At 31.2% G+C, this 27,471-nt stretch overlaps 2 protein-coding genes across 2 annotated transcripts; both read right to left on the minus strand.

The window, feature by feature from the left end:
* Positions 1 to 13,633: 13,633 nt before the first annotated feature.
* On the minus strand, positions 13,634 to 14,212 carry LOC115719818 (uncharacterized). Its single transcript, XM_030649007.1, has one exon. It carries the CDS (start codon positions 14,210 to 14,212, stop codon positions 13,634 to 13,636), a length of 579 nt encoding a protein of 192 aa, XP_030504867.1.
* Positions 14,213 to 21,014: 6,802 nt separating this feature from the next.
* Positions 21,015 to 21,587, minus strand: LOC133034076 (uncharacterized). The gene has a single exon (XM_061109092.1). The coding sequence runs from the start codon at positions 21,585 to 21,587 to the stop codon at positions 21,015 to 21,017; it is 573 nt and encodes a 190-aa protein (XP_060965075.1).
* Between the last annotated feature and the right edge of the window lie 5,884 nt (positions 21,588 to 27,471).

The raw sequence follows: 27,471 nt of genomic DNA on the forward strand, positions 1-27,471 counted from the left end.
ATATCTTTTTCATAGAAAATATCTACTTATATATAGGTATAAAATTAATTAAATTAAATTAAATTGGTTTATTTGCACCCTATTAGGATTTAGATTCGATCCTTCTAGCTAATAAGTAATTAAATATCTTTCGTACGTGTATATTTCTGTTTTAAAAAAATTATTTTACATATATAGCCAAATAAATTCAAACTTTTAATTATCAGCCTATAAAACAGATATTTGTTGATATATATGTATTTTTACGTAGGAATATTAAAACTAAAACCTAATACTGCATTCAATAAAAAACTACTTTTAATAGTACGATTCCAAATTATTTTTCCCTTAGTGGATATGGAATGAAATAATAGAATTTTAGTTCATTGAGAGCATCGACACGAAATTGATAGATAATAGTTCTTTTCGAGACAAGACAAATCTCTAAAATGCATTCTTCGAGTGTTAAACTTCAAATAAACCAAAATTCTATTATCTCATCCCATATCCACTAATGACTGGCTATCCAATTACATATTTATAAGCTTTACATATCAATTACAAATCACTAATAAGCCGATGCATTATTAATTACACACCATTCATTTTGATTGAGCATGTAATCATCGATACAAAGGGAATCTAAAAAAACCAACTAAATAGATTGTCAACAAAATGCATTTGCTAATTGCTATAATATAGTTCTAAAAACAAGTTGAGAACACTTATTCCATTATAACTACATTCTATTCATTAACATTTTTATAGAAGAAATTAAGAACACTGAAGACAGTCAATCAAACTATTTAAAAAAGGCTTCCTTTTTGGCTTTATTATTTTTGGCTGTTTGAGAGAAACAGTTTGTGAAATGACAAAAAACTCAACTTCCACAATAAGAGTATCCTTCACAATATAACCATTTGAAGATTGGTGAAGATCTTCAAGTAACATAAAGTTCTGAAAACCCCGGCCTTTTCTAAACCAATTCTCAGCTGAAAAGTAACATAATTACACGAGAATTAATACAAATAATTAGATGAAAGGCCTCTCTTTAAAAGTTACTCTATTAAACAAAAATGATGAATGATTGATCACCTGAAAGTTGCTTGTGTTTAGAATTGATTTGATCAATTACTCGAAAACAGAATTCACTACAAAAAACAGGGTCTATAACGAGGACAAATGTCCTCGGTAGAACTTCAGATGTCCTCGTTAAAAGGTTATAGCGAGGACAAGTCCTCGCTAAAATGTCCTCGTTAGAGCCTCGTCGTTAGAAACTGGTTTCCAACGAGGACAATAGTGGTGTTCTCGTTAAAGGGTCTACTGAGGACATTGTCCTCGCTATAGAGACTTTTTCCGACAACAATTTTTATTTTTTTTTTTGTAAAGCACATTTCTTTATTCATTATTAATTTTCATAATAAATATATCATACTTTTTTTATTTTCACATTAATATTGCTCAAATAATAATAAAAATAAAATTCATTAATAAAAATACCGTAAATTTACTTTTTTAAATTTTAAAGTTATAAGTTTAATTACCTAACATGCTAATAAAATGGTTCGTGAAAAAAATAAACATTATATATAAACACAACTACTAACTCGCTCCTCCATCATCAGAGTGATCAGATTGTTGAGGTGGATTCTGCGTTCTCGGAGTGACACCATTTGTCCTAACCAATTCCTCCAGCTGTCTAATCCGCTCTTGCATATCAGCTATGACATCAGCTCCAACATATGCACCAGTCTGAGGTGGAGGAGGTTGGGTAAATGTAGGTGGTCCTGTCATCTCTCTTGTGCTAATTAGACGCCCATAACCCTTTTGGTGCCCACGATGTCTTCCAAAAACAGATTGCACAAGTGATAAATCTTCGTCTTCTGGATTAATGACATTGCCTGACACTTCAGTATTTGGAATGGACTGTGTTTGTTGTGTCTCACGTATCGCAATCATTTTTTCCTATTAAACAATAATATTTAAATTAATTATAAAATTTATTTAGACAAAAAATATAAAGATAATATTTGTTTAAAATATACCCATGTTTCTCTAGCAGTGTCGGTCACCCATCCTTTGCCCTGCTTATGGTGAGTGGCCTGCCAAGCATCTGGGATCGGTGCCAATCGCCCAGACTCCGGATCACGCTGTGATATAGATGTAATTTTTATTATTATTATTCAAAGTAATAACAACAAAACACAAATAATTCAAAAATCTACCAAAATACCTAATACTATTTTTACATATACACACATTTAAAACCGATAGTACTTAACATTTCTCATCACATATTTTCTAAACCAAGCTACAAGAAACAGAGATAACATACCCTTATGCAATGGTGCAAAGTTAAGTCCATTCATTTTGAAAGGCATATAGTTAAGATTTCTCCTAATCTTCATTCTGATTATCCTTACAGAAAATGTAAACAACAATCTACCATCTTATGCTATATTTACGTGTAGCTACAAACAGCTTAGTCACAAACATAAACACATAGCTAAAAGCCTCAAATTAAGTTTCAACAAGGAAAAAGGCAACAACTAGATGTAGAGCGACATAAATACCAGTCCACCAAAATCCTAGTTATATCTATATTAAAATACATAGGCCTATACGTATCAAGTAAATTCATTTTTATAGCACAATGAAGTATTAAATAATCACCAAGAACAATACAGCAAGTAATGTTTGCAATTACATTATAGCTAGTAATGTTTCAATAAGCAGAAAGAGTACCATTCGTCTTAAGCTTCATTACTTTAAATATTGAATGTAAGGAGGTAATTATATTATAAATTAATCGTATCCTTTTATAACGCAAAGCAGGTATAGATTGAGATCCTCCATGGCTCAACTCCTTTAATTTTTTCCTATTTAATGCATTGATCTCCGAACGTTTCTATCAAAAATAAATATGGAGATATTAATATGTGAAATGAAAATAGTTTAGTAAAAATTCAATTGAGGTTGAATAAAAATAAAACACCTTCACATTAGGTAGTTCAAAAAATTCAATGGCCTTTTTCCATTGGTCTAAAGTGCATCCAGCATATGGAGTTGTAGGACCATTATTTTCCAAGTGTTGTTTGAGTTGATGTTTGAATTCGCTATATTTTTTGGCACAAGATTTATCAATGCCTGTTAAGATACCAAAGAGATGATCTGATCCATATCTTTCTCGACGGCCGATATCGAAAAGATTATCCTGTAAAAAAAACTTCATTAGTTAATATTATATATAATTAATAAGAAGCAATTTAACTCTAAAAATAATTCACCTCTACTCTAGACAATATCCTCTTCTTCACAGAGTCAGGTACTTCTGCCCAACTTAGGTAGTTTGGATCCGTGTACTGTCGTACGAGCAATCCTAACTCCCTTGAAAAGTCTGAACAATACGGACCCATCTCCTTGTATGTCTTTCCTTTGATGTCCCATTCAATAGGCAGTGGACGTTTGAGGTTTTCTCGCTTTTCTCGTGTGCTTAATCCCTTATGGTGTCCACGTTTCTTTGGAGGAGCTGCTGTCATGTTTAAATATTCATAAGTTAGTATATTCCCATAAATATTAATAACATAACTTAAATGTTTTAAATTATATAACCTCGCACACAGTCAGCTCCAATATTTGTCGGACCAAGAGGAGGATCACTTCCTCCATCACCCCCGTGAGAACGAGCAATATCCGTCATATCTGAGAAATATAAATATTAGAAACATTATAATAATTTTAATATCATAATATAATAAAGTACTAATTAACAATATATATGTAATAGATTACCACTTATTCATCACTATAATAATCATCATCATTATAAATTTTTTCTAAATTATCAATTTTAGCGTTGCTCTCATTGTCATCTTCATCTTCCTCATCTGCTTCTTCTTTGTCTTCCTCCACTACTTCTTCCATCTCTTCACCATCTACTTCATCTATGTCTTCCTCCTCCACTTCATCTGTGTCATCCTCATCGAGTGGATTATTATTGATATCCACAAACTCTGTTGGAGCCCCTATACGTTGAAAGTTGATCTCTGGTAATGGACCAAGATCAACAAACTATTGGAAATCAGATGAAGTTGTATCATGCATAACATCCACTTCAATATCCTCCAAATGTTCATCAATTTGCGGAATATCCCACACATTTCGATGATGAACTTCTTGGATGACTTTCCAGTCAAATTTGTTTTTGAGATCCTCAATGTAGAAAACTTGGTTAGCCTGATTTGCTAAAATGAATTTATCATCTTTGAACCCTTCAAAACTAGTGTTGATACTAATGATGTTTTGTTCAGACTTTAATCTTCCTGAGGGTCGACTAGTGTCAAACCATTTACACTTAAATAATACAACAGAAAATTCACTAAGATATGACATCACAATAACTTCTTCCAATTGGCCATAATAAGTTTTATTTTCAACTCCCACTACAGAAACACCACTGTTTTGAGTTTTCTTGTTCTCGTCCCTCTTAAGACACAAAAATCTAACTCCATTTACAACACACCCAGGGTACGAGGCAACAAGATTGGAGGACCCCGATGCTAAAGAGAATAACTCATCAGATGCCTCTGGAGATCCTAATCTTCGAAGATCATAAAGCTTGTTATAAAACCAAGAAGAAAATTCATTCCGTTGTACTTGTTCTAAGTGTTCAACCCCTCTAGAAAGAAGAATATTTCGATTGGTCGGACCCCATCGGACCATGTGGTCCGACCATCGGACCATGTGCATTTTTTTTTTGTTCGGTCCGAGAGAGAGACAAAGTAGATAGAGGGGGGTATTTTTGGAGTTTTGAAAAAAGTGTTATATTTTTTTGTAGTGTAAAATGTATTGGTTTAAAAAAAAAAAATTGAACATTTTTAAGTATAGAAAATCAAATTTCCCTTGTACAATGCCTAATTAAAATATACCATTTGTAGCCTCCAACTTCGAAAGAAGAACTATTGTAGTTTCCCCTTGACTTTGATAGCGGGCTGAAGGAGTCAACTTTTATCAAATAGTGAGCTGGAGGAACATATCTTATGCACCTTGAAAATTCTACAAAACAATAAGAGAATTGCTAAAAGGTATTACTGGTGACTAGCATTTGTTTCGGTGCTATACCGTTATTAATGAAATTAAATATCGAGTCTCATATAACTTAATAAAATAATTTTTAGGTAATATCGCTATACGAACTATTGGTGCCCAATAGGAATGCTAAAACAACAAATATGTAGTTATTATATCATTCTTTAATATGCTAGTTATTACTTTACAATAAAAATACATAATCAGAAATAAAATAAAACCCAATTTTAATTGTGTCAACCAATGTTGGATAATATAAAAAGACAACTTCATATATTTAAGATATATATATTTTAGGGTTAAACTCTCAAGTTGAACATAACAAAACAATCATATACAAGTTTAAAATCGTTTTCTTAGATTAATGAAAAACCCTAATTAAAAAAGTATGACACACACAAAGAAAGAAAGAAAACTATAATAATTGGTACCAAGAAAATAGATTGAGTTGAATAAAAAAGAAAAAGGAAGAACCTTGAGGTTGGTTGGGGCAATGCTTCATCACTTCCACTGCCGTTGGAGACACAGAATCACCCACCATTATGAACAAAATGATATGGAATTCAAAGGGGATGATATGACGGCAAGGTTACTTATATTCAAATGTTTAAAATTTTAAATTTTTTAAAAAAAAAAAAAAGTTGCCCTAATATTTAGTTTTGGGTGATTCTACAATGCACCCTCTTAAAAAGGATGCACTGATGCACCCTAAACTTGTTTCGGCATTCAGAAAAATTTTTTAGTCTATTTTTTTTTCATATTCATGTACATTATAGCTATTTAAGATATCCTACAAAATTTTGAAAAATTCGGAATAATTTACAATATAGAAAACAATGTTCAAACATACACGCGTATAAAATAAAACAGTCACGCGTGCAACATACTGTTTGAACATAATTTTCGGCGTGTTAAACTTTTCCAAATTTCTTAAAATTTTGCAGGATGTCTTAAATAACTATAACATACATGACCATGAGAAAAAATTTGACTAAAAAATTATTTCAGATGCTAAAACAGATAGGGGTGCATCAATATATCCTTTTTAAGGGGGTGCATTGTAGAATTTTCCTTTAGTTTTTTAGTTTCAGAAAATATACAAGAAATTATTTTATATATTATTTTTTAATTTTTTTATTCAAATTTTTTATTTGTACACCGTAATTAAAGGCTCTCCTGTAGTAATTATTATTATTTTTTTAAACCAAAGTCCTTCATTCAATAAATCAAAGTGTCCTTGTAAAGCGAGATTAGCACAAAAGAAATTAATTATAATCCACATGACTCTAGTTTTGTTAGTCGAAGTATAATTGGTTAAAACGTGAGCAACCTTATTTACTTCACAATATACAAAAGAAATCTCAATTCCATTCCCAAATAATAATAAATGTCTAATGTGATCAAGTACACCATCAATGTATCAACAACTCTCCCATTTCTATTTATTTTTCCAATTTACGATATTTATTTTTGCTTTTTATTACTTTTGTATTTTGAATTTTTAACTTTTAAGTGAAATATAACTTTTAATTTCAACTGTACAGTATCCCATTTCAATTTTGTTTGAGCCTTTATTCTTCTTCATTATGTTTACGTTCCCTTTCATCATTTCAAGATTTTCATATCACTCAACACAGGTGCAATACATAAATACAATGATTCCAAAACACTTAAGAAAATACAATAAATTTGAGACTAATAAAGTTATAACAACAACAATAAGTCAATAATCTTTTTAAAGTTTCAACAACATAATTAAAACAAAATAATAAACTTGAAACTAATTAAATTTCAACAACAATATTATAAAATTACAACTAACATGCAAGCAAATACAAACTTCCAACTCCAACTTTTAGCAAGCTATATTTAAAGTCTGCAATTTCAAATGATGAAGTAGTTGATAATGAAGTATCTACAAAATAAAATAAAATATCATTAGACACTAGACGAATAATTTTAAGAAAATAATATATGAGAATTCACAATCTTTAATTTATTATTTACTTGAATCATAAAATTTATACGTTTCTATGTCCTCTAATATTAAACTCATATCTAATGGCATAAGAGAAGATCTCAACTAATTTTGGCAACATATTAAAACTTGTAGAGTCAATTATTAGTGTAATTAATGAATAGTCGAAATCGTGCACTACTAATATAGGGTATACTAGTCTGCCCCTTATTTTTGTAACTTCTTAAAATATCTCATATTATGCTGAAGTGTTATTATTATTTTTTCATGAAAATTTGACAATTCAGAAACCCTAATTTGAGTACTGTATTCTATCATTGTGTATCTATCTCCCAAAGAATGAATGAATACATCATTTGAATTTGATATTTTACCTCCCATTTCTTTATTTTCCTTATTTTCTCTGCCCATTTGACTGAAACCAATAATTTCAATTCACCAAGTGGAGACTGACAATTAATGGGTCCTAGCCGTAGTAGCAACGTGTAACTAAGGTGGCGTTTGGTTGGAGGTGTTAAGGAATAGCAAATTACCTACAGTGCACCTCTGCTCTATATCCTGCACCAGCAACTTGTTTTCCATCAGCATCAGCACGTGTGCAAATTCCTTCTCCTCAAGGATTGCTGACCTGTACAATTCTGTTAGGATTTATGATTGTGTAATCATTACAGGATCAAGGTTGTTAGAATATTCTCTCTGTATTTGTGTCCAGCTGTATTGAGCCGTTTGGCTCCTTTCTCTGTATTCATCTTTTCCTATATAAATGAAATACTGAGCAGCCATCTCCTTAAGCTGCATTTACTAAATACAATCCCTGCATATATTTAAACTTTGTATCAGAGCTATCAGGCCCGTGCCATGTCTACCCCTACCAATCCAGATGGAGGAAACAACGCAGCTCCGACTGCTGCTTCTGAAGAAAGCTCTGCAGTCCAGGGACCTACATTCAACAGAAATGGTGGTTCGTCTTCTCAAAACACACACACACATCTTCCTCCACTCACAACCCTCAATCAGCCCTTTTCCCTAAAACTCGATCGAAATAACTACACCCTGTGGAAGACTATGGTTTCCACGATCGTTCGGGGTCACAGACTCCATGGCCATTTAAATGGCACTCAGCCATGTCCTCTGGAATTTCTACCAACTGAAACCGTCACTGTCAATGGCGTCTCCAGAGAAATCATACAAGTTAACCCTGAATTCGAACACTGGATCATTAATGATCAATTGCTCATGGGCTGGCTTTACAGCTCCATGACAGAAAGCATAGCCACCGAAGTAATGGGTTCAGCCTCTGCTGCAGATTTGTGGCGTGACCTGGAAAGCTTATATGGAGCATACTCAAAATCGAAGATGGACGACACCAGAACTCTGATTCAGACGGTTCGATAGGGATCGACACCCATGACGGAATACTTAAGACAGAAAAAGAATTGGGCCGACATACTCGCGCTTGCTGGAGACCCCTATCCCGAAGCACACCTTGTGGCTAATGTGCTATCGGGCCTTGACGCTGAGTACCTTTCCATTGTTGTTCTAATCGAAGCTCGACCCAAAACAACTTGGCAAGAGCTGCAGGATATTCTCCTCAGCTTTGACAGTAAAATCGAAAGACTACAGACCTTGAACTCAAACAACAAAGCCTCTGGTGCTGTTCCACAAGCAAACATGGCTGCGAAAACCAACTCAGGGCACTCTTCTGGACGTGGTCGTGGTGTTTTCTCTCATCAGAATCAAAACTACAGTGGAGGAGGAGGTAGATACTCTGGCAGAGGTGGTAATCCTGGAAGATCTCGAGGCAGAGGACGTACAAATGGTCCAAGACCCACTTGCCAAGTTTGTGGCAAGTATGGACATACTGCTGCTGTGTGTTACAATCGCTTTGATGAAAGCTTTATGGGTTCTGACCCCAACAATTCTCAGCCTCCAAACAAACAACCTCAAAACAGTCACAATGCCTTCATTGCTACCCCTGAGATATTGGAGAGTGACGCGTGGTTTGCCGACAGTGGAGCCAGCAATCACATTACTTCGGATGCTTCAACCATGAGTCAGAAACAAGACTACAATGGTAAAGATAAGGTCACAGTGGGTAATGGTAATAAACTTAGAATTTCACATGTTGGAAATGGCTTTCTAAACACTAAAATAGGAAATAAACTGGTGCTGAAAGATATGCTGTTGGTTCCTGATATAGCCAAAAATTTGATTAGTATTTCTAAACTAACAAATGACAACAACATACTAATCGAATTTTATGCTGGTTTTTGTTTGGTGAAGGACAAGGTGTCAAAGAAGGTGCTGCTTCAAGGGGTGCTTAAAGATGGGTTATATCAGCTGGTTTCACCACAGTCTCAGTCGTATTTTCCTTGTTTTCTTTCCACAAAGTCTGATTTACATCAGACAAGTCCCTGTTATGCTTTAAATACTGCTATAAACCAGTGTGTTAATCGGTCTAATGTTAGTAGAAATCGTGTCTCTAAAGTTGATGTTTGGCATAGGCGTTTAGGCCATCCATCAACTCGTGTGTTGAGTCAAGTTTTAGAGTCAAGTCATGTAAGAATTTCTAAGAATGAAATGAAAGGCTTCTGTGATGCTTGCCAGTACGGCAAAGCACACTCCCTTCCTTATAATCTGTCTAATTCTAGAGCTAACTCTGTTCTTGATCTTATACATACTGACTTATGGGGACCAGCCCCCATCTCTTCCAATGTAAATCACAGATTCTACATACACTTTGTAGACGACTATAGCAGATTTACATGGTTCTATCCTCTCAAGTTCAAATCTGATGCCTTAAATGCCTTCCTTGAATTCAAAGCCTTAGTTGAAAATAAATTTGACAAGAAAATCAAAAGTATCAGATGTGACTCAGGAGGAGAATACAAAGCTTTCTCTGACTTTGTCAAAACTCATGGCATTGAGTTTCAACACCCTTGTCCTCACACCTCAGCCCAAAATGGTCGTGCTGAGAGAAAGCATCGACACATTGTTGAAATGGGCTTGACCTTACTTGCTCAAGCTAAAATGCCCTTAAAATATTGGTGTGATGCTTTCACCACTGCTGTCTTTCTCATAAATAGGCTGCCAACACCAACCTTACAACACTTGTCACCACATGAAGTCCTTTTTAAAGTCAAACCCGATTATAAATTCCTCAAGGTGTTTGGTTCAGCATGTTTTCCATGTATTAGACCGTATCAGTCACACAAATTTCAATTCCACTCCTTGAAGTGTGTCAACCTTGGTTATAGCACCTCTCACAAAGGATACAAATGCCTTACTCCAACTGGAAAAATTTACATCTCTAGAGATGTAGTTTTCAATGAACTTGAATTTCCCTTTGAAAATGGTTTTCTAAACAATTTTCAATCACCACAACCAGTTGTGATTCACACATCATCCTGGTCTCTCCTTCCCACTTTTGCCACAGATAATGAACCCTCCATTCCAGCAGCTGATACTGCCACACAAGCACTCAGTGAAGCACACCCTCATGCACCTCTGTCACGATCACAGCAGTCTCATTCCTCTGTTTCCAGCAGTGCTTCAGGTTTAGGAAGGGAAGCTCATTACTCTACTGATGATGACAATACTGGTATGAACATCGATCAGTTTTATGTCACAGATCCTGAACCAGAAAGCATTGATTCTCCACCAGCAGAATCTGTCCAGCAGCAGGAAAAACCAGCTGCACCAGCTACTCACCACATGGTGACTCGAGGCAAGGCTGGAATATTTAAGCCTCGAATCTTCCTAAGTCAAAGCTCACATTCTCTCGACAATACTGAACCTAATAGTGTTGCTGCTGCTCTTCAACATCCAGGATGGTCAAAAGCTATGGATTGTGAAGTCGTAGCACTTAAAAGGAACAACACATGGGTGCTGGTGCCTTATTGCAGCTGGATGAATTTGGTGGGAAACAAGTGGGTTTATCGGATTAAAAGAAATGCTGACAATACCTTTCAAAGGTACAAAGCAAGGCTTGTGGCAAAGGGTTTTCATCAAAGGCCAGGTGTGGATTATGGAGAAACATTTAGTCCAGTAATAAAGGCTGCTACTGTTCGAATCATACTCACTTTGGCTGTATCAAGAGGATGGGATATAAGGCAACTAGATGTCAATAATGCCTTCTTGAATGGTGATCTTGAAGAAGATGTGTACATGGTACAACCTCAAGGTTTCGAAGAAAAAGGAAAAGAGAATTATGTGTGCAAATTGAACAAATCTCTGTACGGTTTGAAACAAGCACCTCGAGCATGGTTTGACAAGCTCAAAAGTGCATTGCTGAAGTGGGGATTCAAAAACTCAAAGTCAGACACTTCACTGTTCTTCTTCGAGTCAACAAGCTTCATTCTCTTTGTCCTAATATACGTCGACGATATCATTATTACAGGAAGTGACACTACAAAAATGACAAGCTTTATTTCAGAACTGAACAAGCAGTTTGCCTTGAAGGATCTGGGGCCTCTACACTATTTCCTTGGTATTGAGGTGTACAGAGATGAATCGGGACTTTATCTAACTCAAACAAAATATATTGAAGACATCCTAGAAAGAACCAACATGAGGAACTTGAAGACGTGTCCTACTCCAATGACAGCAGGGAAGCCTATGTCAATAAAAGATGGTGAGCCAATGGTAAATCCCACAATTTACAGAAGTACAGTTGGAGCCTTGCAATACTTGTGTCACACTAGGCCTGACATTGCCTATGCTGTGAACAAGCTCAGCCAGTTCTTACAGCAGCCAACCAATACTCACTAGAGTGGAGTTAAACGAGTGTTGAGGTATCTACAAGGCTCCAAACATCTTGGTTTGCACATCACCTGCAGCAACAAACTAACCATAAATGGCTTCTCAGACGCTGATTGGGCTTGCTGCCCAGATGATCGAAGATCAATAGCTGGTCATTGCGTCTACTTGGGTGAAACTCTGGTCTCGTGGTCATCAAAGAAACAACAAGTGGTATCAAGATCAAGTACCGAATCGGAGTATAGAGCGCTTGCACATGTTGCTGCAGAAATTTCCTGGATCGAGTCACTTCTCAAAGAAATTAACTTTCCTCTGATTGCTCCCTCGGTAACATGGTGTGACAACTTGAGTGCAAGTGCTTTGGCCTCTAATCCTGTGTTTCATGCAAGGACAAAGCACATTGAAATAGACATGCACTATGTAAGAGATAAAGTCCTTCAGAGACAATTGGAAGTAAGATACATCCCCTCACACGATCAAGTAGCAGACTGTTTAACAAAGGGTCTCTCTCATTCTCGGTTTGCTTTCCTTATTGACAAACTTGGTGTGAGGAACTCACCCTTTCGTTTGAGGGGAGCTGTTAAGGAATAGCAAATTACCTACAGTGCACCTCTGCTCTATATCCTGCACCAGCAACTTGTTTTCCATCAGCATCAGCACGTGTGCAAATTCCTTCTCCTCAAGGATTGCTGACCTGTACAATTCTGTTAGGATTTATGATTGTGTAATCATTACAGGATCAAGGTTGTTAGAATATTCTCTCTGTATTTGTGTCCAGCTGTATTGAGTCGTTTGGCTCCTTTCTCTGTATTCATCTTTTCCTATATAAATGAAATATCGAGCAACGCCCATCTCCTTAAGCTGCATTTACTAAATACAATCCCTGCATATATTTAAACTGGAGGTATAATGAAATAGAATAGAGAGGAAAGGAAACAATTCTATTCCATTCCTTTGTTTGGTTGCATATTAAAGTATTGGAATGTCATTCCAATAGAATGGTCTCTCCATTATTTTGGTAGAATGACAATTCCATTTTGAAATAGAAACAAAGACCATTCCAATACATGATGAGAAAAATTTAATAATTTTTTTATCAATTTTTTTATGCATTTTAAAGTTATTCCATTTCGTTCCTATTCTCATTCTCATTCTTATATTTTCATTCCTCAACCAAACGCTACCTAAGAAGAAGAGTATACCCCAACACTGGTTGGAGATAATGAAATAGAATGGAATGGAAAGGAAACAATCTCCATTCCATTCTTTTGTTTGGTTGCATATTAAAATGTTAGAATACCATTCCAATAGAATGGTTTTTCTAACATTTTGGTGGAATGACAATTCCACTTTAAAATAGAAAGAAAGACCATTCTAATGCATGATGAGAAAAAATTTAATAATTTTTTCATCAATTTTTTTTATACATATATTAGATTTTATTCCATTCCTCTTCCCATTCTTATTCCTTTGTTTTCATTTCTCCCAACCAAACGCCACCTAATAGTTTATTAGGAAATTAAGGTAATTAGTTTGTGTTATTTTAATAAAAATTGCATTTCGTTTTAATTTTTAATATTTAACATTAATAAAACATAGTTTAATTTTTAATTATATCCGACTATATTTTTGTCATATCAAATTCTTATATGTGAAGAAATAAAAGTTAATATACGTAATGAGAAAACATAAAGTAGAATTTCTTCATATTAATTTGATATTGTCTCATGAAATTGATATTTAACTATATTTTTCATCGATTAATAATTAAAATACATTATATATAAGCTTATAAATATAAGAAAACATTTGTTAAGTACCACATGATTATTAAACTATCTCAACTCTACAATTGGGACAAAATTTACTAACTTGCAGCCACTCAACAACACATTGTTTATGATACGCGTGAGTGCATGGTAACTTAGTAGCTTCTGAACCAACCGAAACATCCTCCAAACAAATCGAACAAAAAATTGGATTATCTTTAACCTGAACTTTTTCTAATTTTTCAATTGACTCTTCACTCGACGCCACAAAACAAATAGGAAAACCATCCATATTATAGTCATCATCGTCGTCATCATCATCATCCCAATCAAGTTGAGGTAGTTCATTAACAAAGACATTAACGTAAACATCAACACCGACTTCTTCATTCAAATTATTATTGTTCATCATTTTTCTACCGCAATCAATAATTTCATCAATAATAAAAGAGAAAGAAGGAAGATAGACCGCAGCAAACATGTCTTGAATGGTAATTAGGGCTTCAGTATTATTGATATTCATCAATGTTTCGTATGAAATTTGTACAGTATTTTCTATAGTAGTAATTGGATATTCTGTTTCATCATCGAATAAAGGTTCATCGTCTTCTATAGTAGATGGTGAAGCAACATTGAACATGACATTTAAATTAATGATAAAAAAACGACCAGTATGTGATTCTTGTTCTATTGTGTTTGGTTGAGTATAATTATAGGGTGATATATAGTAATAGGGATCACCAATGACTTGTGGGGAGCTCATAATTAATTAATCACAGTTGTAGAAATGATTAATTTTGAAAAGAAAAAGTAGTGAGATTTAGGTGATGAAAATAATAAAAGGAACAATTTTAGGGCAATGTATTAGCTAGCTTAGGAGCTTAGAAAAAAAAAGTTTGAAAAATGAAAACTATTATGATACATTTAATGTCTCACGGTGTATTTATATTCCAATTTTATATAATTTAAATTTAAAATTTTAATTAAATTGATATTTATAAAAACTCTATAGATTAGGATTAGGATTCGGTGTTTACAGGATTAGGAATAGGTAATATTATTATAATAATATATATTAAGGAATTTAATCTTTCATAATATAAAATAAATTTTCTAACTAACTAATATCTTTTATATATATTGTACTTGAATAAATTATTTTTATTATATATAAAGCCAAATAAAAACATTACGTATATATAATCATTTTCCGATTCTTTTAAACTTTAAATAAAAGAAAGTAAGTAAAACTAACGTTTTAAAAATATGTACAAGTTTTTATTACAGAAAACGTGTGAGATTGTATTGTGTGATATTCACGAAAAAAAAATTAACTTTAAAAAAAAATAAATATTATTTTAGACCTTAAATTTTGTAAAAATTACAAATTGACCATCTGTCTTGTCAAATGATAAAATGGACTCTGTATTTTCTAAAATAGTATAAATAGAAGTCTGAACTGATTTTTTTTCAAAATAAAATTTAGAATTATGCGACCTAAAGATGTTATGAGAAAACTGGTTAAATTTTCTACATATGTTTGTGATAGGAACTATTTTCAAGTTGGTTATATTAAAAAAATTATCGAAAATTAAGCTAAAGATCCTATTTGTACCATTTAAAAAATACAAGGTCTATTTTGTTATTTAACAAAATAGAGAATCTAATCTGTAACTTTACAAAACACAGGGTTTAAAATGATATTTACTCTTAAAAAAATATAATTGTTTGATATTCAGGAAAATGTAAAAATAAAGAAAAGAATAAACTTTTTAAAAATAATTATAATCTTCAATTGAAACTTTAAACTTCATGAGCAGCCTAGCTAAACATTGTTAATGTTGTTGGATGATTAAATCTTTAATGTGACTCATATGTATAAGTGTGTATTGCTATTTGAAGTTTGATCTAAATAAAGTGATTATTTTAGTAATTGTGGGTCATATGTATTAGGGTCAGTTGGGTACAGCTGTGCTATGGGAAAAAACAGTTGTAGCTGTATTGTGAGAAAAAACAACAGCAACATAACTGTAAAAGAAAATTGAGTTGAGTGTTTGGTAAATTATAAATTTCAAAGTACTGTAAATTGCTAAGATCTATTATGATAATAATAATGTTATAATCTAATTTATTATAATCATGAATATGTAAAAGCTTATTGTATATAACATTTTTATTTTTTATATATTTTTAATTTTTTTCAAACTATAAATTTATATGCATTTGATTAAAATAATTTATAGTATTTTATATTATATTTTATCATATGTAAAAAAAATTAAAAACTCAAGTATATAAGAAAACTCTAAGTTGATGTGGTTTGTTAATATTAAAAAAAAATATAAAATATTTTTTAAATAAAAAATAAGAGATTTAATTATTATTTATTTATTATAATTAATTTTTTAATATATAATATATAATAAATAAATAAATAAATATAGTTTTTGTACAAATAAATTTATTAGTCTTTTAATCAAAACAGTTTGTTTAAAAAGTTAGGTTGTATCAGCTTTAGCTTTTAGCTGTAGCTTCTTTATAAATTCTTTAAAAACTTATTTTTTTGACTGCTTACCAAATATATTTTAATCAAAGCTTTTCTAAAAGTTGTTCCAAACATGCCCTTAAAGTGTCATGGGTAGAGATGCACACAGGTCGGGAAATTGGTAGGGAGTGCTCTCCCTGTCTCTATCCCCGTTAAGGATTTTAATCCCCATGCCCACTTATTCTCCATCGGGGATGGGGCAGGAAATCCCCTAATGGGAACGTGGACGGGGCGAAGAATCCCCGAGGCGGAGAATCCCCTAATAAAAAATTAAAGTTTGTAATAAAAATTTAAATATATAAAAATATTCAACTACATAAAAATTAAAGTAATACATATTAATTATTATTCAATAAACTAATTATTATACAAACACAACTTAAAATTCATTAAAAGAATACTAATATACTAAAAAAATACAAACATAAATTATAAAATGTAAAATATTACTAAAAATTTAAAATAAAATACTAAACGGGTTTCCGTCGAGGCAAAGAGTGTGATCCCCGTTCTCGCCCCATTTAACATTCGGGGACAAAATAAAGTAATTCTCGTCCTCACCCCGTTCCCCATTTAGACGGAGAATCCCTGCCCCATTAGGGGCAAGTCCCCCTGGGATCTCATCTCCACGGGGAAAATGTACATCCCTAGCCATGAGTAAATGTGTAGATACTTTAAATAATATTTCTAATTCATTAAGAGGTTATATTAGAAATACTGAAAATTAATACATTGATAGGTGGTCCCCAAAAAACTAGAGAGAAAACTAAGTCTTGTATTCTTAGAAGATCATTACTCAAAGATCTAACATTGCTAAATTAATTAATATTATTAGGGTTCGTTTGGTACGCCGTATTAGACCGTATTGTATTGTATAGTATTATATTGAATTGTATTTTATGCAATATTTTTATGTAAAACTATATGTGGTATTTGGGCACCTAAATATATAATATTTTAGTATAAATTAAAGTTTAACATAATATTATATAAAAATATGATATATATATATATAATCTAATTCAATATAATACAATACAATACGATCTAATACAACGTTCCAAACAAGTTCTTAAGGAATTAAGGTACGCATCCGTTATTCATATTTTTTTTTCTTTTTGAATCATGATGGATTTTAAATCTTTAGTTATACATTTCTAATAATATGTAATATTAATCTTGAAATTACATATTTTACGAATGATAAGGCTACATATTACTTTCACTTTTTTACTTTCTTTTATTACCATTATCCTGTGATGAGTTGTTTGGTTTTTTTACTTCTAAATAATATGTTTGTTAATTAATTGCAAAAACTCAATAGTACCACACACTTATCTAGATAATGTGTAATTGATGTTGTTGTAAATCAGTTATCAATTAAATCACTTTAGTTTATTAATGAGTACTCTAATTAACTTTGTTAGTTATGTTATGCTCGGTTGACTTGTTGACTATTTAAGTGAGCCTTTTTGTTTATTTGTAAAGTACTGAATTTGAGTTTGTATAAAGAAGAGCTAAGAGAGAATTACTAGAGAAAGGTTGTCTCCGCAAGGGAGAGGAGTTTTCTCGTTTTGTTCTCTAAAGTTATAACAATAATCTCCAGGTGAATAAAAATAGCCACCATCTAAACAATGTTCTTATATTGTTCGACATCATGAGTGGAGTAGCCTCCATCATGAGTGAAGTAACTCATGTTCTTATATATGACTCAATATTTTTACATTTAATCCATGTTAGACAATGTTCTCCAATATCTCTTCTCAAGATGGCAGTTATTTTTGCTCACTTTTCTTGAATCATTTTATCACAAGGTCATTTGCTCACTTTATTTTTTTCGGATCTTTAGCATCTTTGCACCATTTGTTCGTGTCTTTACACCATCTTGATCTTGTGTGACTGACTAACTATTTAGATAGGTATGGATCGAAAGCCCGTTAAGGATATGCCTTTTATATATACCATGTTGAGAAACATGGGTTTTCATTTCAAAACCAGTTGGTGACAAGTAGAGAATCCCACTCTTATATATGACTCAATATTTTTACATTTAATCTATGTTAAACAATGTTCTCCAATAGGATCCTATTCGAATATTTCTTTTTAAACATCAGGATGCTAAAAGACAAAAATTTGGCAGCAAAGTTGTGTTTAACAAGTTTATAAGCAGGCCTCAACATTGGAATTCAAAGTTGAGGCATGGAAACGTTAATTGCTCGCTGCCCAAAAAATTGTTGTTCAAGCACCGCAACATGCTCCTACAGTGTTGCGGCACACCTCAAAATTCTGGAATTTCCTGGGTGAGTTAAAAAGGCACGGGCTGTGACACTCAATGAGCATGTCGCGACCCGCCTATTTTAAATGCGAAAATTAGGTTTTTTTTTTATCTTTTTTGAATAAGGGATCTTTTTCTACACTTTTGGGGAGACCAATCATTAAGGACGAAAATTGGAAGCAGAAAGCGATTCTTTATTAATTGTTGTCAGTTATTTACAATGAACATGAGTAGCTAGACTTTCAATTAGGGTTGCTGATGAAGATTTTTTGACACTTTATTTTTTTTAAATGCGATTTTATTCTTCTTCAATTTTTTATGTGCACATATTTCATTCGTACTTAATTACTTTTAATTATCTGATCACCAATTAATTATTTAATGATTTCAATGCAAAGTCTGAGAAGTGAGTATAATTGATTATGATATAGTAAAATAGACATAGATTTCGATATAGGACGAGAGTACCTATATGATTTATTTATGTAACATTAATTTAGAATTTTTATGCTTAAAGCCTCCTATGTGTTTAAATTTATCACGAGAGTAAAAAATTTGCATATAGGTTGAGATTTATATGTCTTAGCCCAAATGTAAGTTTTTTTAGTAAATCCGCTATCACGTGAAAATTAAAATTTGAGAATTAAATTATATTAAACCATATAAAGTAAATGCAATTCAAATTAGCTCTAATCATTGTTAATTTCACCTTAATTGTTTGTTTTATTTTTTTTTTTTAAAAAAAAAAAAAAAGAAATTACACATCTTTTCTTATTTTTATTGTCACCAAATAGAATTAAAAATTTAATTATTTAGTAATCAACTATAATTTTTGTGGGATTGACCATACTTTTATGAGTCTTACTCATAAAAGATACTATACTTGCCTCTTAAAAAATTCATATCATGACCTATATGATTGTTTTGTGGGATTTATAATTTCACACACCATGTGATGTTTTATACAATCTCATTGTTCATTACTTTGTGTCTTATTATATAATTTCACATATGTGCCTAATTAACTATGCTTTGCAGCATTGCAAAAAAAAAAAAAAACTATGTTTTGCAGTACCACTAATCTTCTCTTCTTTCCAAGCTGAAGCTTATCCACTCCTTATGGCCCTTCAGGGAGGAATACAAGATCTTTGAGATTAATTGTTTGCTTTTAGTTAATAACATATATTATTGGGATAATTTTAAAAAAAAAAAGTACAAAAATAACAAAAAATATATTAAAATACGGTATGTACATAATTTTCAATATTTTTACGGTTTTTAAATTTTCTTTACGTAAAATATGGTCTTTTAGTCTAGTATGTGGTAATTAATGAATAGTCGGATTCGTGCACTAATAATATAGGGTATACTAGTCAGCCCCTTATTTTTGTAACTTCTTAAAATATCTCATATTATGCTGAAGTGTTATTATTATTTTTTCATGAAAATTTGACAATTCAGAAACCCTAATTTGAGTACTGTATTCTATCATTGTGTATCTATCTCCCAAAGAATGAATGAATACATCATTTGAATTTGATATTTTACCTTTATTTTCCTTATTTTCTCTGCCCATTCGACTGAAACCAATAATTTCAATTCACCAAGTGGAGACTGACACTTAATGGGTCCTAGCCGTAGTAGCAACGTGTAAGAACTAAGGTGGCGTTTGGTTGGAGGTATAATGAAATGGAATAGAATTAAGGAAAGGAAACAATTCCATTCCATTCATTTGTTTGGTTGCATATTAAAGTGTTGGAATGTCATTCCAATAGAATGGTCTCTCCACTATTTTGGTGGAATGACAATTCCATTTTGAAATAGAAAGAAAGACCATTCTAATACATGATGAGAAAAATTAAATAATTTTTTTATCAATTTTTTTATCAATTTTAAAGTTTATTCCATTTCATTACTATTCTCATTCTCATTTTTATATTTTCATTCCTCTCAACCAAACGCTACCTAAGAAGAAGAGTATACCCCAACACTGGTTGGAGATAATGAAATAGAATGGAAAGGAAACAATCTGCATTCCATTCTTTTGTTTGGTTGCATATTAAAATGTTAGAATACCATTCCAATAGAATGGTTTTTCTAACATGTTGGTGGAATGACAATTCCACTTTAAAATAGAAAGAAAGACCATTCTAATACATGATGAGAAAAAATTTAATAATTTTTTCATCAATATTTTTTATACATATATTAGATTTTATTCCATTCCTGTTCCCATTCTTATTCCTATGTTTTCATTTCTCCCAACCAAACGCCACCTAATAGTTTATTAGGAAATTAAGGTAATTAGTTTGTGTTATTTTAATAAAAATTGCATTTCGTTTTAATTTTTAATATTTAACATTAATAAAACATAGTTTAATTTTTAATTATATCCGACTATATTTTTGTCATATCAAATTCTTAATTCTTATATGTGAAGAAATAAAAGTTAATATACGTAATGAACACTATAAGAAAACAGAAACTAGAATTTCTTCATATTAATTTGATATTGTCACATGAAATTGATATTTAACTATATTTTTCATCGATTAATAATTAAAATACATTATATATAAGCTTATAAATATAAGAAAACATTTGTTAAGTACCACACGATTATTAAACTATCTCAACTCTACAATTGGGACAAAATTTACTAACTTGCAGCCACTCAACAACACATTGTTTATGATACGCGTGAGTGCATGGTAACTTAGTAGCTTCCGAACCAACCGAAACATCCTCCAAACAAATCGAACAAAAAATTGGATTATCTTTAACCTGAACTTTTTCTAATTTTTCAATTGACTCTTCACTCGACGCCACAAAACAAATAGGAAAATCATCCATATTATAGTCATCATCGTCGTCGTCATCATCATCCCAATCAAGTTGAGGTAGTTCATTAACAAAGACATGAACGTAAACATCAACACCGACTTCTTCATTCAAATTATTATTGTTCATCATTTTTCTACCGCAATCAATAATTTCATCAATAATAAAAGAGAAAGAAGGAAGATAGACCGCAGCAAACATGTCTTGAATGGTAATTAGGGCTTCAGTATTATTCATCAATGTTTCGTATGAAATTTGTACAGTATTTTCTATAGTAGAAATTGGATATTCTGTTTCATCATAAAATAAAGGTTCATCGTCTTCTATAGTAGATGGTGAAGCAAGATTGAACATGGCATTTAAATTAATGATAAAAAAACGACCAGTATGTGATTCTTGTTCTATTGTGTTTGGTTGAGTATAATTATAGGGTGATATGGGTGATATATAGTAATCGGGATCACCAATGACTTGTGGGGAGCTCATAATTAATTAATCACAGTTGTAGAAATGATTAATTTTGAAAAGAAAAAGTAGTGAGATTTGGGTGATGAAAATAATAAAAGGAACAATTTTAGGGCAAGGTATTAGCTAGCTTAGGAGCTTAAAAAAAAAAGTTTGAAAAATGAAAACTATTATGATGCATTTGATGTCTCACGGGGTATTTATATATAGAATGTAAAAATAATTCAATATTCCAATTTTATATAATTTAAATTTAAAATTTTAATTAAATTGATATTTATGTGAACTCTATAGATTAGGATTAGGATTCGGTGTTGGATTAGAAATAGGTGATATTATTATAATAATATATATTAAGGAATTTAATTTTTAATAATATAAAATAAATTTTCTAAGTAACTAATATCTATTATATATATTGTACTTAGAATAAATTATTTTATTATATATAAAGCCAAATAAAAACATTACGTATATATAATCATTTTCCGATTCTTTTAAAATTTAAATAAAAGAAAGTAAGTAAAACTAACGTTTTAAAAATATGTACAAGTTTTTATTGCAGAAAACGTGTGAGATTGTATTGTGTGATATTCACGAAAAAAAAAAATTAACTTTAAAAAAAATAAGTAATAAGTATATAAAGATATAGGTATAAAATTAATTAAATTAAATTAAATTGGTTTATTTGCACTCTATTAGGATTAGGATTTAGGATTCGAACCTTCTAGTTAATAAGGTAGTTCATTAACAAAGACATGAACGTAAACATCAACACCGACTTCTTCATTCAAATTATTATTGTTCATCATTTTTCTACCGCAATCAATAATTTCATCAATAATAAAAGAGAAAGAAGGAAGATAGACCGCAGCAAACATGTCTTGAATGGTAATTAGGGCTTCAGTATTATTGATATTCATCAATGTTTCGTATGAAATTTGTACAGTATTTTCTGTAGTAGTAATTGGATATTCTGTTTCATCATCGAATAAAGGTTCATCGTCTTCTATAGTAGATGGTGAAGCAAGATTGAACATGGCATTTAAGTTAATAATAAAAAAACGACCAGTATGTGGTTCTTGTTCTATTGTGTTTAGTTGAGTATAACTATAGGGTGATATAAAGTAATCGGGATCACCAATGACTTGTGGGGAGCTCATAATTAATTAATTAATCACGAAATGATTAATTTTGAAAAGAAAAAGTAGTGAGATTAATTTGGGTGATGAAAGTAAAAGGGGACAATTTTAGGGCAAATGTATTCAGCTATATAGTTTATGAACTTAAAAAGAAGATTGAAAATGCATTTGATGTCTCACGGGGTATTTATATATACTAGGTGATTGTTACGTGCCAAGCCACGTAGTGTTAGTTTTATTTAATATTTTAGTTTTTTATTTTAATTAATAATTAAAATAGTATAATTATTTGAACGATTTGTTTTATAAAAATAAAATATGTGTCAGTATATTTAGTAAGTAAAACATAGTTGTGTTATAATAATGTATGTTATTAATAGTAAAATGTACATTAATCTTCTAATTGAAAAAAGTTCTATTATCTCATTTCATATCTAATAATAGCTACACAACTATATATTTATAGACTTTCACATTCTTTGCAAATTACTAATAAGCACCAATAATATTTTCATATTCTAATATTTTTCAACCTTCTCCTCTTGGTGGTAAAATTAAAAATAAAACTAAAAATAAGCACAAACATATAAGGTAAATACTAATTACAGCCCATTTCATCTTTTTTTTTTTTTAATTATTTTTTTAAGCCCAAGCCCAAAAATCTCTAAGCCAACACAATCAATCTTCTTTTATATTATCTTTTCTAGATATTTTATCTATATTTTTCTTTTTTAAAAAATAAATAAAAAAATTATTAATATTGTCCCAAGATAGGTTTGTTAGAGAGATATGTGGATAAGATGATTTTTTTAATTTAAAAAGAGATTATTAATATTTAAAAGATTGTTTATTTAAAATATTGTTTAATTTTTGGGTTTAATTATTGGGTTTATATTTTAACGGTAGATCAAACCTAATCGTTAAATTTAACAGAATATTCTTTTATTTTTAAGTATATTCTGTTAAACCAAGTTAAACCAAGAAATGCCATTAGATAGGCACTTTTAATATATAAAGATATAGGTATAAAATTAATTAAATTGGTTTATTTGCACTCTATTAGGATTAGGATTTAGGATTCGAACCTTCTAGTTAATAAGTAATTACATATCTTTCGTATGTGTAGATATTTTTACATATCTTTTTCATAGAAAATATCTATTTATATATATAGGTATAAAATTAATTAAATTAAATTAAATTGGTTTATTTGCACCCTATTAGGATTAGGATTTAGATTCGATCCTTCTAGCTAATAAGTAATTAAATATCTTTCGTACGTGTATATTTCTGTTTTAAAAAAATTATTTTACATATATAGCCAAATAAATTCAAACTTTTAATTATCAGCCTATAAAACAGATATTTGTTGATATATATGTATTTTTACGTAGGAATATTAAAACTAAAACCTAATACTGCATTCAATAAAAAACTACTTTTAATAGTACGATTCCAAATTATTTTTCCCTTAGTGGATATGGAATGAAATAATAGAATTTTGGTTCATTGAGAGCATCGACACGAAATTGATAGATAATAGTTCTTTTTCGAGACAAGACAAATCTCTAAAATGCATTCTTCGAGTGTTAAACTTCAAATAAATCAAAATTCTATTATCTCATCCCATATCCACTAATGACTAGCTATCCAATTACATATTTATAAGCTTTACATATCAATTACAAATCTATATATCTTTATATATTAAAAGTGCCTATCTAACGGCATTTCTTGGTTTAACAGAATATTCCTTAAAAATAAAAGAATATTCTGTTAAATTTAACGAGGTTAAGGTTTCATCTCCCGTTAATAAATAAACCCAATAATTAAACCCAAAAAATTAAACAATTTTTTTTAAATTAAAAAAATATCTTAACCACATATCTCTCTAACAAACCGTATATCCCAAATTTTGATATTTTTTGATGAATTAGAGAAATACCCATTTGATCAATTTTTGATCTTTTTCCAATTCTCGTCGGTGCTGGTGAAGATTTGGTGGTTTTAGCTTCTGGGTATTCGTTTTTTTTGTGATTTGTTTCTATGTCTAGGGTTTTGGTTATAGACATTGTTGATTTCTGTGTTGTGAGTGGAATTTAAACTCTGTTTTGTAATGGAGTACGGACGGGAAAGCGTGGTTCAGGTGATTGGTACTGAGAATTACGAATCACTAATAAGCCGATGCATTATTAATTACACACCATTCATTTTGATTGAGCATGTAATCATCGATACAAAGGGAATCTAAAAAAACCAACTAAATAGATTGTCAACAAAATGCATTTGCTAATTGCTATAATATAGTTCTAAAAACAAGTTGAGAACACTTATTCCATTATAACTACATTCTATTCATTAACATTTTTATAGAAGAAATTAAGAACACTGAAGACAGTCAGTCAAACTATTTAAAAAAGGCTTCCTTTTTGGCTTTATTATTTTTGGCTGTTTGAGAGAAACAGTTTGTGAAATGACAAAAAACTCAACTTCCACAATAAGAGTATCCTTCACAATATAACCATTTGAAGATTTGTGAAGATCTTCAAGTAACATAAAGTTCTGAAAACCCCGGCCTTTTCTAAACCAATTCTCAGCTGAAAAGTAACATAATTACACGAGAATTAATACAAATAATTAGATGAAAGGCCTCTCTTTAAAAGTTACTCTATTAAACAAAAATGATGAATGATTGATCACCTGAAAGTTGCTTGTGTTTAGAATTGATTTGATCAATTACTCGAAAACAGAATTCACTACAAAAAACAGGGTCTATAACGAGGACAAATGTCCTCGGTAGAACTTCAAATGTCCTCGTTAAAAGGTTATAGCGAGGACAAGTCCTCGCTAAAATGTCCTCGTTAGAGCCTCGTCGTTAGAAATTGGTTTCCAACGAAGACAATAGTGGTGTTCTCGTTAAAGGGTCTACTGAGGACATTGTCGTCGGTACAAGCTTCGACATGTTGTCGGTAAAAACTTTCATTTTGGCCTACGAACCCATCTATACCGAGGACATTTGTCCTCGTTATAGAGACTTTTTCCGACAACAATTTTTTTTTCTTTTTTGTAAAGCACATTTCTTTATTCATTATTAATTTTCATAATAAATATATCATATTTTTTTTATTTTCACATTGATATTGCTCAAATAATAATAAAAATAAAATTCATTAATAAAAATACCGTAAATTTACGTTTTTAAATTTTAAAGTTATAAATTTAATTACCTAACATGCTAATAAAATGGTTCGTGAAAAAAATAAACATGATATATAAACACAACTACTAACTCGCTCCTCCATCATCAGAGTGATCAGATTGTTGAGGTGGATTCTGCGTTCTCGGAGTCACCGTTTGTCCTAACCAATTCCTCCAGCTGTCTAATCCGCTCTTGCATATCAGCTATGACATCAGCTCCAACATATGCACCAATCTGAGGTGGAGGAGGTTCGGTAAATGTAGGTGGTCCTGTCATCTCTCTTGTGCTAATTAGACGCCCATAACCCTTTTGGTGCCCACGATGTCTTCCAAAAGCAGATTGCACAAGTAATAAATCTTCGTCTTCTGGATTAATGACATTGCCTGACACTTCAGTATTTGGAATGGACTGTGTTTGTTGTGTCTCACGTATGGCAATCATTTTTTCCTATTAAACAATAATATTTAAATTAATTATAAAATTTATTTAGACAAAAAATATAAAGATAATATTTGTTTAAAATATACCCATGTTTCTCTAGCAGTGTCGGTCACCCATCCTTTGCCCTGCTTATGGTGAGTGGCCTGCCAAGCATCTGGGATCGGTGCCAATCGCCCAGACTCCGGATCACGCTGTGATATAGATGTAATTTTTATTATTATTATTCAAAGTAATAACAACAAAACACAAATAATTCAAAAATCTACCAAAATACCTAATACCATTTTTACATATACACACATTTAAAACCGATAGTACTTAACATTTCTCATCACATATTTTCTAAACCAAGCTACAAGAAACAGAGATAACATACCCTTATGCAATGGTGCAAAGTTAAGTCCATTCATTTTCAAAGGCATATAGTTAAGATTTCTCCTAATCTTCATTCTGATTATCCTTACAGAAAATGTAAACAACAATCTACCATCTTATACTATATTTACGTGTAGCTACAAACAGCTTAGTCACAAACATAAACACATAGCTAAAAGCCTCAAATTAAGTTTCAACAAGGAAAAAGGCAACAACTAGATGTAGAGCGACATAATTAATACCAGTCCACCAAAATTCTAGTTATATCTATATTAAAATACATAGGCCTATACGTATCAAGTAAATTCATTTTGATAGCACAATGAAGTATTAAATAATCACCAAGAACAATACAGCAAGTAATGTTTGCAATTACATTATAGCTAGTAATGTTTCAATAAGCAGAAAGAGTACCATTCGTCTTAAGCTTCATTACTTTAAATATTGAATGTAAGGAGGTAATTATATTATAAATTAATCGTATCCTTTTATAACGCAAAGCAGGTATAGATTGAGATCCTCCATTGCTCAACTCCTTCAATTTTTTCCTATTTAATGCATTGATCTCTGAACGTTTCTATCAAAAATAAATATGGAGATATTAATATGTGAAATG

The sequence above is a fragment of the Cannabis sativa genome, chromosome 2 (assembly GCF_029168945.1).
Source record: "Cannabis sativa cultivar Pink pepper isolate KNU-18-1 chromosome 2, ASM2916894v1, whole genome shotgun sequence".
Taxonomy (NCBI): domain Eukaryota; kingdom Viridiplantae; phylum Streptophyta; class Magnoliopsida; order Rosales; family Cannabaceae; genus Cannabis; species Cannabis sativa.